The following is a 13,467-nucleotide window of genomic DNA, read 5'->3' as shown; positions in this document are numbered from 1 at the left end:
GGCTGCAGCTTGTTTGCCTGTCTCAGACCCCTGGCTGCCAACTTCCCAGCATGGATTTTAAATACCTGGGAGCCTTCCTGCAGCCCCGAGGTGGCCTTAACCAGAACACGTGAGGATGGAGTGAGCAAAAAGGCAGAGAAGAGAACAGGGCCTGAGCACAAGGCACTGTCTTCAGTGGAAGGCAGAGAAGAGAACAGGGCCTGAGCACAAGGCACTGTCTTCAATGGAAGGCAGAGAAGAGAACAGGGCCTGAGCACAAGGCACTGTCTTCAATGGAAGGCAGAGAAGAGAACAGGGCCTGAGCACAAGGCACTGTCTTCAATGGAAGGCAGAGAAGAGAATAGGGCCTGAGCACAAGGCACTGTCTTCAATGGGTCGTTCATTCTCATTAGCCTTCCTTGGGCCCCTAGACGAGGGTCCTGCTAGCCAGGCCTCATCATCATTGCTGAGCAGTCAAGAAGACCTGGCCCCATCCTCCACAGCTGCATTCCAGAGTCCTGGGAGGCAGGGGGTCTGGTGGTGGAGAAGTCAGACTCAGACAGTGCAGCTCCAACTGTTGGCTGTTTGGCCTGCAGATTACTCACGTCTTTGAACCTCCTTTCTCATCTCTGAAAATGGGCATGATGATGGGGGTGCCATCTCCACAGGCCTGCTATGAGGAGGAGAGCTTGTGTGTGCTGAGCCTATGGTGCATGGGAGATGCTCAGTAAATGTCTGTTAGGATTATGACGAGAGAGCCCTTCCCACTGGCGTGGCCCTAACTGTTCTGTTTTGGCCAAGGTGGATGGCAGTGGTGTCATGGGGGATCTTTTTTCCAGTGGAGATAATTACTATATTTCCTTTCCCTGCCTCTCTCTCTGCCCTCCTCTGGCCCTGCTCGGATCTCATCCCTCTCCTGGGCCTGCCAGACACAGCGAACAAGGCCCTGCTCGCCCTGTTCACGGCAGAGATGCTCCTGAAGATGTACAGCCTGGGCCTGCAGGCCTACTTCGTGTCCCTCTTCAACCGCTTTGACTGCTTCGTCGTGTGTGGCGGCATCCTGGAGACCATCCTGGTGGAGACCAAGATCATGTCCCCGCTGGGCATCTCCGTGCTCAGATGTGTCCGGTTGCTGAGGATATTCAAGATCACGAGGTACCGGGCATCTCCTCTCACTTTGGAGAGGGGACTCAGGGAGAAGTTCTTCCAGAGGGCAAGGGAGGTGGCAAGGCCTAGGTGGGAGCGGGGCTGTTCTTCCTCAAAGGTTGTCTCTAAAGTTCACATGCAGTGGGGGTAGTTTGTGTTCATTTAGATGGCACATCATTTGGAAATTAGCAAATACCAGAGACTCAACTCAGTAGTGTAAGCGAGCTAGGGACTTATTCAGCCACGGAAAGAAAGTCCAGAGGCAGCTAGCTGAAGTGGCTTCCAGAAAAGGGTCAGGGACTCAGTCTCTTCTCCTGTGCTTCACCAGCTGTGGTGCTGATTCCTCTCCAGGGTCATAAGTTGGCTTCTGGAGACTGAGCCATCACATTCAAATTGGAGGTGGGAAGAACAGAAAGGAGTAAAAGGGCTGACCACCCTGGCCGAGTCAGCCTCTCCACTCCCAGAAGTCACTCCCAGACACACCCATTAGGACTGCTGCTGTCGAAAACCCTGAAAATCCTAAGGGTTGGCAATGACATGGAAAAATTGGAGCCTTTGTGCACTGTGGGTGGGAGTGTAAAATGCAGCCACTGTGGGGAATGGTATGATAGTTCCTAGAAACATTAACAATAGAATTACCCTCTCATCCATCAATTCCACTTCTGGGTATATGCCCAAAATAATTGAAATAGGATCTCAAAGAGATATTTGCACACCCAACTGCCTTAGACAGATGAATGTATTTTTAAAATGTGGTCTGTACATACATACAGTGCAATATTATTCAGTCTTAAAAAGGAAGGAAATCCTGACACATGCTGCAAAGTAGATGAAACTTAAGGACATTATGCTAAGTGAAATAAGCCAGTCACAGAAAGACAAATATTGTATGATTCCATTTATACGCAGATCTTAGAGTAGTCAGATTCATAGAGACAGAAAGCAGAATGGTGGGTGCCCAGGGCTGCAGGGAGGGAGCAGTGGGGAGTCAGTGTTTAATGGGTGCAGAGCTTCGGTTCTGCAAGGTGAGAAGGGTTCTGGAGGTGGAGGGTAGTGGTGGTTTCACAAGCGTGTGAATGTATTTAGCACTACTGAATTCTACAGTAAAAAAAAAGGTTAAGATGGTAAATTTTATGTCTATTTTAACACAATGAAACAAATTGGAAGAAATCTTCCAGAAATTTCAGCAAGGGCTTCTGTTCTTGGGCACCTGAGCTATTAGGGAGGCTGAGAAATGTAGTCTTCTAGCAGGACAAGTTCTGCTGAAAATGTGATCAAGATCCAGCCACTGTAAAGGGCTGTGGATACTGCACTGCAGATGGCGTTCACCCTCTGTCCACATGGCCACCCCTCCATATATCAGTCCAGCACCTACCCACAGCAGGCCATCTCCCTCACTGTCTAGGCCAAGCAGTGACTCTCATGATGAGGACAGGGCTGAGGGGCACCATTCTCTAGGACAATGGTTTTCACCTGACTTGTGACCACTGGGAGTGGTGGAATCAATTTTTTGGATCACAACCATCATTTTAAAACAGCTCTACTGAAATATAATTCATACCCCATATATTTAGCCCTTAAATGTGTAATTTAATTGTTTTTTATATTAGCAGTTATGCAACCATCACCACGTTCTAGTTGTAGAATATTTTCATCACCCCAGAAAGAAACTCTATACCCATTCCACATTTCCCCCATCTTCCCTCCCAGAACCAAATTCACTTTATGTCTCTACAGAGTTGCCTATTTTGGACCATTCATATGAGTGAAATCTTATAATATGTGTTTTTGTGATGGCCTCTTTGACTTAGCATAACGTTTTCAAGGGCCATACATGTTGTAGCATAGATCAGTACTTTGTTTCCTTTTATGGTGAATAATACTCCATTGATGGATATACTATATTTTGGTTATTCATTTGTCAGTGATGGACATTTGGTGGTTACTATGTTTTGGCTCCTATGAATAATGCTGCTATGAACATTCATGTTCAAGTCTTTCTATAGATGTACGCTTTTGTTTTTCTTGGATACATACCTCAGAGTGGAATTTCTAGATTATTTGGTAACAATATGTTTAAGATTTTGAGGAACTGTCAAACTGTTTTCCAAAGAGACTAAAGCATCTTACATTTCCATCAGCAATGTATAAGGGTTCCAATTTCTTCACATTCTCTCAAGCATCATTTTTAAAGAAAGAACGAAATAGAATAGAAAAACATCAGAGGGTCGGCCGGACGCGGTGGCTCACACCTGTAATCCCAGCACTTTGGGAGGCCAAGGCGGGCGGATCACAAGATCAGGAGATCAAGACCATCCTGGCCAACACCATGAAACCCCATCTCTACTAAAAAGAAAACACAAAAATAATTAGCCGGGCCTGGTGGCGGGCGCCTGTAGTCCCAGCTACTCGGGAGGCTGAGGCAGGAGAATGGCGTGAACCCGGGAGGTGGAGCTTGCAGTGAGCCAAGATCGTGCCACTGCACTCCAGCCTGGGCAACAGAGCAAGACTCTGTCTCAAAAAAAAAAAAGTTGAAATACAGACTTGACTTGCAGTATAATATACATTTCTTAATGTGCATTATGGTCAACCTTAGAAGACAGACAGGAAACAACAGTTGGAAGGAATTTTCAGCCTGTGCCCCTCAAAGGTACAAGTCCCTTGTCCTTAAAAATCTGCTTTGGGAGCTCCCAAAATCTCTGCTTTGGGGAACGTTTGATAACAGGAGCTCTAAAACCATCAGCTGGATTGTGATGGGTGAAAAGGGATGGAGGTTGATGTCTTCTGCTCAGGATCTAGGGCTGATGGCACCTCACTCAGAGCATGTTTCTGAACTTGGCTAGGTGAGGCTGGAAAGTGTCCCTAGGTATTACTCTTGTCATCACAATTCTCTTGGCAGACACCCAGAGTATGGTCACATGGTGTTGTGGATGGTCCAGGGAGGTAGGCATTTAAGGTGTTTCATTTAGTGCACAGAAAGGACTCAATATGCAGAAGCTTTTATTATTAATCTAATATTATGACTGCTATTATTAGAAGGAAGAAGGAGAAGAGAGCTAATAGTGACCTACATATTCACATACTCTTATTCTTACTTATTTACCCACCATGTATATACTGTGTATTGAGCTCGGAGAGATGGAAAAAATAAAAAAATAAGGTGTGTGGCATGAACTAAACCCAGGAGAAGTGTATAGTCTGGTTGGGGAGATGGAGTTTGTGCACATGAAGAGATTAAAGGAAAATCTAAGACAGAATATAATGAGCTGGCAAAGTGTGGTGGGTGCGGGAATTACCGCTGTGAGAAATTGGGAGCAGGAGGTAGCTCCTGGAGAAGGTTGAATCTCAGATGAGGGACTTAATGGATATGCACAATTACAATCCAGAAGTTTAATGCTCCTAAGCAACAGCCTTCTTTCCCTCTCTGACCCCATCGAAAGAGAGCTCTTCCTAAGTGTCCTGAATATGTTGGCATTACAGAAAGTCCTTGGTTTTACAGTAAAAGTGGTAGAAATCCTTATAACAGCAATGATTACCATGCACCAGTGCTTACTCTGTGCCAGACAGGGTGAGCCAGAGGCCTGCGAATGTTAGCTTGAGTCATCCTCCCAACTACCTACTTGAGGATGAGGGTAGGCTGCTACTATTCTTATTCCCATTTTGCAGATGAGAAAACTGAGGCTTAGAGAGTTGTCAGTTGCCCAGGGTCACAAAACTGCTCAGAGGTAACACTGGGATTAAAAGGCAAGGCAAGTCTGTGGGTCTGACTTGAGGTGCTGTGCTCGTAACCACTGCTGTGCACCGCAGAGCTGAGAGCTGACCTGTCTTCTTGTCTAGTTCCCTGAGACAGGACTTAAAGGATCTTTATGCCCTGGTTCTTGTTAGATAATTGCCGATTCTACTTGCTCCTCCTGGGGTCTGGTAAAAGCTATTTTTAACTTGGAGTTTTCAATGCCTCTTAAATAATTCTCAAAAGTCCCTGTTTTGGGTTATATATATGTATATTTCTATAGAAAAGAAATCTTGCTGCTATATATTGTTATGACATCTTGAAAAGATTTAACATTCATTCTATTTTTAATCACCAATTTATTTCTAATCTGAAGATATTGCCAAGAAACTATTTTTCAAAATCTGTCTTAATCAGAGAGCTTCCTGTAGTCCCTCTACAAGAAAGAGTAGTAGTATTATCAGATCTCTATGAAGTCTATAAACAGAAAATAAATCCTTGTCTAATTGAAAGTGACTTTGGCAAAGGCCGTCACCTTCCTATTTTCAAGTCTCCAAAGCCTCTGGGAGTTTTCGGAAAGCAACAAAGAGACTAATGAGGTTGGGAAATCCCATAAGCCTGTCTCCAGCCCCAGCCTTGGGACTGGGTGACAGTGACCAAGAAAAATGCCTAAAATATGGGCTGGGAGTAGACATTGTGTTCCCTTCAGCTGAACCTTGAAATGAGTCATCTGTGCATGGTCCTGCCATCAGACAAGTGCATGTGTTCTTCTTCTTTTAAAATATCTTGGAAAATACTTTGCAACGTCTTGCTGCTACTCATATGTAGAAGAAATTTCCTCTTTTTTTTTTATTTTTACAATGTAGTCTGAACCAGTGATTGCAATTCTTAAACTTAGCTGAACCCATGAAGGAGCTCATTAAGGAGCTCATCTCTAGAGATTTTGGCCAGCAACTCCTGGAGAGTTCCATGCTGGTGGTCCAATGACCGACCTCACTTGAAGAACCACTGGCCTAATTTCCTACTGCTGCTCTTGGTCTGCTTTCTTCTCCTAAAATACTGCCCTCGTGTGCATTTAGAAAACTTTATTATTATTCCTCCTCCTCCTTTTCCTCCTTCTCCTCCTCTTCCTCCTCTTCCTCTTCCTCCTCCTCCTGCTCCTCCTCCTTCTCCTCTTCCTCCTTTCCTCCTCCTTCTCCTCCGCCTCCTCTTTTTCCTCCTCCTCCTCCTCTTCCTCCTTCTCTCCTCCTCCTGTCCTCCTCCTGCTCCTCCTGGGCCTCCGCCCTTCCGCGCCGCCTGTCTCTTCGCTCCGCGTCCGCCTCCTCGTCCGCCGCGCCTTCTCCTTTCCCTCTCCTCCCCTTCTCGCCACCTCCTCCTCCTCCTCCATCGCCCGGCCGCACTCCTCTCATCCTCTTCCTCTCCTCCCCCCCCTTGCCCTCCTCCCTCTTCCTCCTCCCTTTCCGCTCTTCCCTCCTCTTCTCCTCCTATCCTCGCCTGCTCCCCCCTCTTCCCCTCCTGTTCCTCTTCCTCCTCCTCCTCCTCATGTTCCTCTTCCCTCTCTCCTACTCCTTCTCTCCTCCTCCTCCTCCTCCTCCTCCTCCTTCTCCTCCTCCTCCTCCTTCTTATTCCTTTTCTTCTTCTTCTTTTCCCTCTTCTTTTGTCAAGGCAGGATCTCACATCTCACTCTGTCACCTAGGCTGGAGCGTGGTAGCATAATCATAGCTCACTGTAGCCTCAAACTCCTGGGCTCAAGTGATACTACCCCCTTGCCTCAGCCTCCCAAGTAACTTGGCACTATAAGTGCCATGTCTGGCTATATTTTTATTTTTTGTACAGATGGGGTCTCACTATATTGCCCAGGCTAGTCTGAAACTCCTGGTCTTGAGAGATCCTCCCACTTGACTGACAACCTTGCCCAGCCAAAAAACTTGATTCTTACATCTCCACTGTCTTCTCCATACTGTGTTCTCTAATTCTGTCAAGATGGTACTTTTGATAGTTTTTGACTGAGAAAACACATCAAGGTAAGAGCTACTATGAATTCAGTAAAGCTTTTAAATTTAAATTCCTATACATCTGTGTGTGTTTGAAAAGTGGTAATGTCAATGCAAGACAGGCTGTTTATTCAGAGTAGTATAATGCTTGGTGTACACATGGATTCATGGCTCCCTTTCTAGAATTCCAAGCTGCTCTTCCCTCACCCAGGGCCCGTTGCCCAAGAGTCAGGAACAGGGATCTCAATCAATGGTTCTCCACCCTGAGGTCATGACACACTGGTACATCCAGAGCAGCTGGACGGTGTATAGTAAGTAATTTATTACTGAGAGCTGAAATTCCAAAGTTTGTGAATAGTTTCTTTAAAAAATAAAACAAATTAATATTGTCCTTGTAACATAATAGCATCACTCTGTCACTTGCATTACAAAATACTTCAATGAATGGGTGGACTTACAACTCATCCATGATGCCTGAAGGGAGCAGATGTCTTTGATGTATCATTATGAGGAAAATGAATTCTTGACATATATTTTTTGTGTTTTGTCAAAATCTGAGATCACTTTAAGGAGTACGCTACACGTATGCATATCATTCATCTTATTGTTTCAAGACAAAAAAAAAAAAAGGCCAGGAAGACTATACTAGACTATAAGAAAATTACTTAATGGAAAAGATTGAGGAAGATAAGATTCCTGCCCATTGAGAACAGTGGGCCATACACATGGCCAGAATCTTTGTCCTCTTTGAGTAAATGCCCCAGTACGGTGGGCCTTCCAGCCTCATGATGGATTGGGTTCTTCCACCTGTGGCTCTCAGTGCCGCCCAGATTCAATATCCAGTTTGTCTACTCTTTGTCAGCCCAGTCTGACATATTCTGAGGGGTGGGAGAAGGGCTTCAGACAGATTCAATCCGGACGTGATACCAGCTTACTAATCGCATCTCATTTTTGACACACTTGGTTTTCAAGTGCAGTGAGGCCCCTCTAGCACTTGCTGTTTTCCCTCGCACACCTTCAATCCCTCTTTGTTTCTCCTGCTGCTCCTCCCCTGAAGCTCCCTTCCCAGGCCTTGCAATGGGAGCTGGGGCTGATTCAGCACAGACAGATTGGCTCCTGAATCTTGGCCATATACGGGCCCCACGGAGCTCCAGGTGAGAGCCTTTAGCACATCCCCCAGACTCGAAATGTCTTCATGTCCCCACCAGTGTCTGGCCTTCAGCAGGAGATCCAGCCCCATACCTTCCCAGCTCTCCCATCACCTTCTAGCCCCCACTCTTCTGAGGCCCCCTGGAGCCTCTGAGCTTATTGAGGGCCATTATTAAGGAGGTCTGTTTGGCAGATGCCCAGTTCCCTGGCAGGGGTCTATGGCAAAGGCAGCTCAGACTCCAGAGCCTGCAGTGTGGCTGTCGACACAATGGGTGGTTCTCCTCTGGAATGGGAATGGACTGGTGTCACCTACTAGGAGAAAGATTAAGAAGATGCAGGTGAGGATGACTCCCTAGCCCTGACACAACTGTGGTTGGAGGGGCCAACTAGATGACACTGGGTGACTAGGGCCCTGTGGCCCAGAAGCTCAGAGAAGCACGCTGCTAAGGCCATCCCCAGGTCCAGGCCAGACCACCTTGCCCTCTTGACCAGATTACACTCCCCATGCAGGTTCCGTTCTCAATGTGACCAAGACATCTGCTGCAAACAGGGAAGACAAGATCTTTGAAATCGTTAACCAAGTCAGCCCTTGCCTCAAAAGTGAAACCACAAAATGATCTTCCCAGCCTGCTAGAAGGGACGGGAGCTGGGACAGGTACCAGTAGAAACTGAGCCGGTAGATGAGGCCCAGGCTGTCCCAGATCAAAATACTCTAGAATTCTGCTTGACTCCTCCAGGCCCAGCCCAGCATATACAGTTCCACCTCTGGGCATACTAATCCCTCCCAGCTCTATTGTGTCTTAAGGGGCCAGGGCTCAACTTGACGGAAGCTCTGCTCTGAGGACACCCACTCCTGTGCTCACTCGCTGGATGGATTCTACCTGCTTCCCCAGGTGGCCTCAGTTGACTCTCACTCCTCCTCACTCCATGGCCTCCCGTGAAGCCCCAGCCACACAGTTTCACCACAGGAGATTGCTTTATAAATGCTCTTTTAACAATACATCACTTGCCACCGAAACTAAGAATTTTTTTTAGCCTTCAGGATGAGAGCATTTTGGGCAGGTATCAGACTCAGTTATGACCTTCTCTGGAACATAGAGAGAATAGGGTGGAACATTTGCAGAGCATCCGAAAGTGGTGGCTACTGTTATTTTGAAGATCTCTTATTTATGGCAAGCTCCATGCTCTGCTCTGTACCTAGAATAAAGGTAAAGGACCTGGCCCTGAGCTCTTTGAAGCAAAAGGTTCACAAGATGAAAGTTCCAGTTCAAGGAAGGCTCAGGTCTCTTTATATTATGGAAGAGGAGGAAGAATTCCACAGAGCCCCAAACCCAGAGACAGACCTAGAGAAGGGGAAACAAATGGAGATAAAAGGGTTTCTGAACAGATGGTGGTAACTTAAATCAGGAGAGGCAGAGGGAAGAGGTAGCAGAAGTGACATGGCGGTCAGCAAGTGAGAGGGCTTAAAGGGAGGCTGGGAGTAGGAAGGTAGAGGGAAGGAGAGAATTTAGGTGGCAGAGAACTTGACGTGATGAAAAGCCCTCAGATGTGCCATACTTTAAGGATAAAACAGTGAGCCGAGCGGGTCAGATGGGGGATGGGGTGAGTGAGGACGCACAGTTTGGAGAGAATGATTCCAGCAGCCAGAGAATGGGAAGGAAAAGTTGATGCCAAGGATGGCGACGCAGGCGGAGTGTCTGGGGGGTGATCTAGAGCCAGACACCTGCACCCAGGTGCTGTAGAGCCCACAGCACTGAATGTGAGCTTGGGCATCTGTGGGCATGTGTGTGTACTACTCTGATGAGACAGTGCTTCATTTTTCCACTTCTCCATGAAGTCTGTGACCAACAGACATGAAGCGCTTTGCTCTGCTCCTGCTTCTCTCTAAAGCTCTTGCCTTTTTGGCGTGTAAGCGTGTGTATTTCATATTTTTGACCAATGAGGAAAAAAGCTTCAGTTGATTGTGAGTGTGCCATTAACCCCTCTGGTTTGCCACCAGTGAATCTTCCTAAAAAAAGAGGGTGATTCTAGGATAGAAGGCCATCATCCAATCTTCAGGCCATAGCTGTGCGAGCCATCAGACTACATTAAGAGGAGGGAGTGTGAGGACCTGCAGGACCACCAGCTGCTTTATTTAAGTGGTGTTTCACGTCACCCTACCCACCTCAAAGGCTGCCACCTGGACACCTCCAAATCTCATCCATGTCAGTGATAGTGAGCCCCCCACCCTCAACGTGCTACCAGCCAAGACCTGCCAGGCTCCAGAATTCAGCCCATCTCCTCTGAACCCTATCAGCATTCTTTGCCACATCGTCATTTCAGCAATTCCTTTGTCTCATCGTGTAGATGAGCACATAACACATCCCCGATAATTTGCACATTAGGAATGGAAGCCTTCTGCTCAGCAGGCTGAGCACCCCTCATGATGCCAGGCCCTGGGCAGCAACCTGCCCTCTTTATCCTGCTGCAAAGGAAAGGAAAGGACAGGTGGCAGGCCTGCCTCGGGCCCAACCCCATCTTTCTCCCTGTTGAATGGGAAGCAACAGTAGGCTGAAGACAAACAGCAGAAACAACCATATCTCTGTCTGTCTGTCTGAGCTGTGTTTTCGCTATGTTACTGGTCCTCAGGACGTGTCTTTCACCCCAGGTGTTTTTCATGTAGACAGTAGGCTGGTGCCAATTCATCTTTTAAACAGAGACTGACCTACGCCCTCAAAACTGGGACCAGTGAATTTGAGAAAGTGAGTTCTTCCCCAGAGGTGACACACCTTCACAGCGATCTGGAACTCCTACCCCAAGGGTTGCTCAAGACACAGAAACTCTGTTTTCTGTAGGACACATTGATGCCTATTAGTCTGATGCATGGTCTGGCAATGGAACAGTCAGGAATCTCAGAAAATCCCTCCCCACGGGTGTATGGAAGCTATGGGAATAGGAAGGCTATGCGAGCAGGGGCAGGCAGCCACTTCTCACTGGCAAAGTGTGTTCAACTTAAGTGCACACGCACACAAACGCACATGCACAGAAGCACCCATGCAACTCCGTGGCCTCTCGCCTTTCCCTCCAGGAAGTACCAATGTGTCATACGAACAGTAAGCTTCATTCATTCACTGAACAAAATGTTTCCTCATCACCTACTTTGGGCCAGGCACTGTTCTAAGCTCTAAGGGTATAAATATAACAGATGGGTTCCCTCTCCCATGGCCTCACATTCTGGCGAGGGCAAAAAGACAATAAGCAAAGAAGTAATTATTCTTTGAGAGTGATGAGGGATAGAGCGATGGCCAGGGGAGATGTGAGGTCTGAAGGAGCTGAAGGGGTGAGCCCCACTGACGTCTGCTGAAGAACCTGCAGACAGACAGCAGCACGGCCTTGGCCTTGGCCAGGCAGGTGCGTGTGTGGGAGCTGGAGAAAGAGTGAGGGAGCCTGAGGGAGGGGAGTGCAGCTGGCTGGTCACTGAGGCTCTGGGGCCAGAATCTCCCAGGCCTTTGGGAGGACTCTGGCTTTGACCCAGAGGAGAAGGAGAGGTGGTTGAAGCAAGACTGAGGCTTCGTGGGCCTCACCTCATAGCAACACCTGCTGCTGCTGCAGCTTAGAGAGCAGCTGCCCGGAGCGGAGGTCCAGGCAGTGAGGATGAGGAGGCGGTGGGAAGTGGCCAAAGTCAGGACTCATTTTGAAGATGGTGCAGAAGGATTTGCTGATGCAGAGTGTGAGAGAGTCAGGAAGATGACTCCAAGGACTTTGCTTTGAGCCAAAAGCTATGGTTCTCGTTTCCTGGAGATGGGGGAGGTGATGGGTGGGAAGCAGGAGCTCTGTCAGAGCACGAACCCTGGTGTTGTATAGCTCAGACTTTCCCAGACACCCCAGGGGTTGAGGGAGGCAGGGGCAGCAGGGAGAGTGGGCGGAGGGTGCTCCTCCAGACACAGCTCTGTGTCCATACGCGCGTCCTTGCCTTTGGCCGTCGCTCTGGGAGATCCCTGCCAGTTTCCATGCTCCATCTCCGCCTTCCCAGGAGCGTTCTTCCCTCTTAGAGACTGGATCTGTTCCTGGCCCACAGCCGCCTCCTCCCTGGAGCCCCAGGCATTCCAAGGGGCTCCCAGGTCAGGAGGGCCCCGCCCCGCACCTCACCATCCCTCTCTGCCCTTCTTCTGGGGCCTGCCCCAGACTTTCTTACTGATGGCACCTGGCCCTCTCCCTCCGCAGCCATGACCTGTTTGTCAGGCTCCCGTTGGTCCCCATGGCTGTCAGACATACCTGAGTCTCAGGTATAATCCCAGTTGGAGTTATTTCCCACATGCCTCTTTACCTCATGAAAATGAAGGCTTCAACCTTCCATGGCCATTAAGGGTTTTCCAGAATCTTCCATGACGGTTGAGCACACCGGGGATCTCTAGAGGATTTGTGACTTCAGCACACATGCAGACACTCTTCCCTCGGATACAGCTGGAAATTCTTGTTATGAATATGCTTAAAGTTGCTGGTTCCCAACTCCCAGGGTATTGGCACGTGTTGAACTGGCTGCGTGAGGATTGCCCCAGAGTCAGAGCTTAGAGTTTCACAGTGCAAGGGAGGGACCTGGGAATCAGGATTTAGGAAATGCTAACACACCCCACTGGTATTTTTGTTGTTGTTGTTCTATTATTACTAATTAATTGATTTTTTAGGACAGGGTCTCACTCTGTCACCCAGGATGAAGGGCAGTGGTGCAATCATAGCTCACTGCAGCCTCGAACTCCTGGGCTCAAGCGATCCTTCCATCTCAGTCTCCCCAGTAGGCGGAGATGCACTACTCACATGCACCACCACACCCAGCTGATTTTTTTAATTTGTTAAAGATGAGGTCTCACAGTGCTGCCCAAGCTGGTCTCGAACTCCTGGCCTCAAGCAGTCCTCCTGCCTTGACCTCCTAAATTGACAGTCCTCCCAAAGGGGGTTACAGGCATGAGCCACCGCCGTGCCCAGCCATCTCTACTGGTGTTGATCACCAGGCAGGCTTGGGAAAACTGCTTTAGCTGTAAGAGGGGAGGGTGTTCTACCCCTAGAGAGGTTCTCTTACTTTTTTCTTTAAGCAGATCACTACAGCCTCTAGCCTGCAGGGGCTCCAGGCAGTCCATCACACATAGTGGGTTGTACGGAATTTATTTAAGGACAGAGATGGGGAAGATGGAGGGGGAAAAACCCTGCGATCTTCTGCCGTCTGAAATTTAGAGCCTATTTTGGTGAGACAAGACTGTATAGAACAGATACAAATAAACATATATTAATATTCTGCAACAGAGGGGGTGTGACTGGCAGGCAAAATAGAAGTGAGGAAAAGCTGGATTTGTGGAGGCCAAAGGTGCCCTCGAGGCTGCAGGTTGGTGAAAAGTTCATGTTGCCATCCAAACTATGACCCCTCTGCTTCTGTCCCTTGGTATGGAACCATTCTCTGCAGAGATGAGCCCAGGCTGTGGCTGCAGTGGGAGTGGC

General features: G+C 48.2%; 1 protein-coding gene across 7 annotated transcripts in view; it reads left to right on the top strand.

Annotated features, from left to right (window-relative positions):
- CACNA1C (calcium voltage-gated channel subunit alpha1 C) overlaps positions 1 to 13,467 on the top strand; it is a 647,971-nt gene that overhangs the window by 514,421 nt on the left and 120,083 nt on the right. For all 7 annotated transcript variants that reach the window (XM_030939233.1, XM_030939228.1, XM_030939229.1 and 4 more), the window contains exon 13: positions 909 to 1,134. In XM_030939233.1, the coding sequence (XP_030795093.1) occupies positions 909 to 1,134 (226 nt within the window). The remainder of the gene's footprint in view (positions 1 to 908; positions 1,135 to 13,467) is intronic.

This window comes from Rhinopithecus roxellana, chromosome 10 (genome assembly GCF_007565055.1).
Source record: "Rhinopithecus roxellana isolate Shanxi Qingling chromosome 10, ASM756505v1, whole genome shotgun sequence".
Taxonomy (NCBI): Eukaryota; Metazoa; Chordata; class Mammalia; order Primates; family Cercopithecidae; genus Rhinopithecus; species Rhinopithecus roxellana.
The sequence above is the reverse complement of the archived record's forward strand: the minus strand, read 5'-3'. Positions and strand labels throughout refer to the sequence as shown.